Below are 4094 nucleotides of genomic sequence, written 5' to 3'. Positions count from 1 at the left end.
AAGTTGCTGGTGTTGATTCTTGCTGCCTCAAAGACCTCGTCTGACGTGCCAGGTGGTGGTTTGCAGTACACTAACTTTCCACAACAATAATCCTTAAGAACAATTCTTGCGACTTTGTGGTAATCTAAGAGCCCTCGTGTGTTGGTGTAGTATCTTCTACTCTTTGCAAACCCAGCCAAGAACAACTCAGCCAGTGAAGGTGTTCGGGACTCAAAACAGTCGATAAAATCTCCCAAGAAGTCCTCTGGCTTTGGCATAGTGAATTTGTAAAACTTCTCAAGAATAGTCGGGCTGATACGTCGTGTTACCAAATCCATTGGTCCAATGCAGTCCTGCATTCTGTCAATAGAAAGTACACCACTGCAAATCATCTCTTCCTTTGATGACAAGAAAGATGGGAACACCAAGCCTGGGCAATCACACAACATCATTTCGTCATTAAGGATGATCGTCTGGAAATGCTTTGTCTTTCCTGGTGTCGAGGTCACGCCAACTTTCTTCACGCCAATCAAGGAGTTAATTGTTGATGACTTTCCAACATTTGGGAATCCACAGAACCCGATGACCTTTCGTAGGTTCTTCTCATTCTTTGGGATATCGGCAACAAGTCGTGTGAGCTCGGCGATAAGTTCTACCGCCGTCAGTACAGTATGTCCGTGTTGCAAGTTATCGCTTGTGATCTTTTCATCTTTCTTACTGTTCTTATCTTCCTCTTTTTCTTGTTGTTTTCCCTCAATTTTCTCGCTTTTTATCTCCTTTTGTTCTGCCATTGCAATCTCATCACTCTCATTTTCTTTCTTTTCGATTTTTTCATTGACATGATCACTCTCCGTTTCGTCCATAAAATCTCCCTGTTTTTTTCTTCTTCTCATCCTTTTTTCTTCCTTTCCTTCAATCTCCTTGTTTTCTTTCAGCGCTGAGTAAAAGAGAACTCGAATCCCGTTTTCGTCAAAATATTTCAACCACAATCTTCTCTGATTTTCGGTTAATAAGTCGGCCTTGTTAACTAAAATACCAGCCTTTTTAGTTCCAAGTTCTTTAATATACTTAACTAAATCTCTTGAGTAATAAAAAAGTGGATCTCTTCCATCAACAATTTGTAAAACCAAATCGCTTTGTTCGCAAGTCCTCCAAAGTTGCCTCCAGAACTCAATATTCTTTTCGTATGGAGTGAGAAGCAGTTTCGTTTCGTTCTGCAATTCGTATAATTTCTTTTTCCAGTCCATAAACTCCTTCTGCTCGTTCTGGTCGACTTCATGAGCACTCATCTCACTTTTCCAGATTGCACGTCGCGGAACGACCAGAGCATATGTAGACCGAATTTGCTCCAATTCTTCATTCGACTTCTCGGTCACAGTGGTCACAGCTTTCTTGTTGTACACCACGTTGTATTGTTTCTCAACGGCGAACGCAGTGTTCGTCGCAGCAACCTTATCGACAAGCTCTTGTAAATCACACGACTCAGTGACGGACATTCCGCCAGATGTGCCATTCACATTGATACCTTCCATTTGACTCTTACCTTCAAACTCCTTTTCTCGACGCTCACGGCGGTCACGAGCGTTGGAGCGCTTCAGGGACTTTCCAATAAGTGACGACTTCTTCTTGGGTGGCATTTGTCTGGTTTTTCCTTCTTTTCAGACCAAATAAAAATCAGGTTTCTTTTGTGTTTTCTTATTTCTATATTTTAATAGTTATTTAACTAAATACAATTCATTCTCCTCTTTAAACTTTTTTTAAATTATTTTAAGTTGTGTTTATTAATACTATTACTATATAGGAAGACAAGACTCAAAAATTAAACCTGTTATTGATTATTTTTGAATTAATAATAGAAATAATAACTATATATTAATATTAATAATTAACTATTGTATTAATTAAAATACACAAATTATTTTTGTATATTTTTAAATTTTAAAATGATATTGTACTAAAACAGTAGTTTATTATCTTATTTACAAAACAATTAAAATAAATAGTAAAATAAATTATATTTATAATAAATCAATCAAACTTGGAATTCCTGATATTTTACGTTAATATAGTGTAATACCACAAATTCTATATTTCCAGTCAATTTTTATCTTGTGATGCATCATTTTTGCTTTGATTTTCGATTTGTTGGCTGTGGATCTCTCCAAGTTCAACCAAATCAAGACCCGACAGAAACTCTCCTTTTTCTTCCTTTCCATCGATTACGAATCCCAACTCGTCATTTTCGTCCAAATTCTCAATCTCGACTCTCATCTTCTCATTTTCAAGACTTCGCCGAAAGAGACCATTTTTATGGCAGTAAAAAGGGCAGACCATTTTCTGTGCTAAAACGCACTGTTCACACAAGGGGACTTTTTTACATATCTTTTTGGCAAAGAGAATAGTCACCTTAGGAAAACAATTCCAGATGTCTTGTGGGACCCACCCCTCAACGTCGACGCGCACTTTCTCCAGATTACTTTCCTCCGCCGAAATCCACTCTAAACGTCGCATTAAGAGGAGAGACCGTTCGTCGACATTCAACGCGGAGATCAACCCGTACCCAGCAAAACAAATGATGTTCGCAACTTTAAGACCGACTCCTGGAAAGGTTTTGAGTGTTGCGATATCCTTTGGGACAGTATCGTGATACTTCGTGTGGACCAAAGTCGCACACGCTTTGATGTTCTTGACCTTTTTCTCTTTAAAGCGACAACCAGTTAAGAGTTCAAGTAAAATGTCTTCGGGAGCTTCGGAAAGTGTTTTTGGGGTTAATACCTTATAATGCTCGATTAATTGTGTTAAAGCTTTCTTTCGCTGGGGTTCAGAGGTGAGCGGACTAAGAAGAGCCCCAACAAGGGCATAGAACGGTTTCAACTCAGGAGTTGGGGATAAGTCTGCTAAATGAGTTGTCCCAAATTCAACTTCTTCGGCGTTAAGAGTGTCAACGTACGTCTTCATTTGCTGAAACACACTCAGACGATCTTGAAGCTCAACATCGGATAAAGGTTGCCTCTTCATTATTACTGGAAGATGACTAAATCGGTTGAAGATTATCAAAGTTGTGACGAACCTAAAAACTCAATTAATTCGATTTAGTATTATATTTAATAGCTATTTATATTATAAAATATAATACATAGGATTACAAAAACGAGAGTTATATGGCATTAAAGTTAGCCAAATCATAATGATATTATTAAACTTGAAAAAGAAGAAAAAATCAAATAAAGAAATTTTGTTCTCTTTCAAAAAGTAAACAAAAACCTTCTACATCCGCACCAAAATTATCATAAAAATACTTGAAGAGGAACTTGTTTGATAAATGCAACAAATTGTCAAAACAGAGCAACACCTCCGCCGAATAATTGATTTAATGCAAACAGTATCTGCGACCACCGCGAGTATGGTCATTACAGTTTGTTTTTAAATGCAATTGATAGTAGTGTTATAGAGGCAAGACAAGAATAATAGTCAAATGATTCGTTATGAATCAAATTGGAAATCCCAAATCAAAACAACAAACCCTCACCTTAAGACCAAAGTCACGGCCTTGCAGCCAGTGTTGGAAGAGACCAAACTTGTTCTAGCTGATGAAAGGAATACGTTCAAAGAAAGAGTTAGTCCTTCGTATGCTATGGAACTTGCTTCACACATTTTTTCCATGTGGAACGACAGTTTGACAATTATCGACAACCTTTCAACAGAGTCTTTAATTCTCTCGCTGCTGTACGTCATCTTCAATTCAATGCGACAGTTTGTCTCATCAACACTCTAATTATTTACACACAGCCCAGTGTTCAAGCTTTTCAAAGATGCTGTGGTTACTAAGTGCATCAAACAACAACACATCGGCGACTGTTTTGGTGTTTTTTGTAAATTGAAGAAGTTGTCCGTACACACCCTTCAATACACCTCTCGTGCACTCTCTCGCCTCGGATCCCCCTCCTTAAATATCACCAATCTTTCTGGACAGGTTTGTGATTGTGAGAAAATGACAACTTTACTATATTCTATTATAAAAATATCATTATCTATAGAACACTATTTTATTGTATCATAATTTGTTATTAAACTGTAATACTCAACAGAATATCAAATGGCGTATTATATTAAAC

General features: G+C 37.3%; 3 protein-coding genes across 3 annotated transcripts; 1 reads left to right on the top strand and 2 right to left on the bottom strand.

The window, feature by feature from the left end:
- Positions 1–1616, bottom strand: EIN_387400 (hypothetical protein; the record flags this gene model as incomplete). Its single annotated transcript, XM_004258729.1, has 1 exon — positions 1–1616. A coding segment is annotated over one exon (1616 nt), but the record flags the coding sequence as incomplete, so codon positions are not given.
- Positions 1617–2076: 460 nt separating this feature from the next.
- Positions 2077–2997, bottom strand: EIN_387390 (endonuclease III, putative; the record flags this gene model as incomplete). Its single annotated transcript, XM_004258728.1, has 1 exon — positions 2077–2997. One exon carries the CDS (start codon positions 2995–2997, stop codon positions 2077–2079), a length of 921 nt encoding a protein of 306 aa, XP_004258776.1.
- Positions 2998–3301: 304 nt separating this feature from the next.
- EIN_387380 (hypothetical protein) lies at positions 3302–4039 on the top strand (the record flags this gene model as incomplete). The annotated part of the gene is made up of 3 exons (XM_004258727.1): positions 3302–3398; positions 3438–3732; positions 3769–4039. 3 exons carry the CDS (start codon positions 3302–3304, stop codon positions 4037–4039), a joined length of 663 nt encoding a protein of 220 aa, XP_004258775.1.
- Positions 4040–4094: the final 55 nt, after the last annotated feature.

The sequence above is a fragment of the Entamoeba invadens genome (assembly GCF_000330505.1).
Source record: "Entamoeba invadens IP1 unplaced genomic scaffold scaff_1105074725685, whole genome shotgun sequence".
NCBI classification, from domain to species: Eukaryota; Evosea; order Mastigamoebida; family Endamoebidae; genus Entamoeba; species Entamoeba invadens.
The sequence above is the reverse complement of the archived record's forward strand: the minus strand, read 5'-3'. Positions and strand labels throughout refer to the sequence as shown.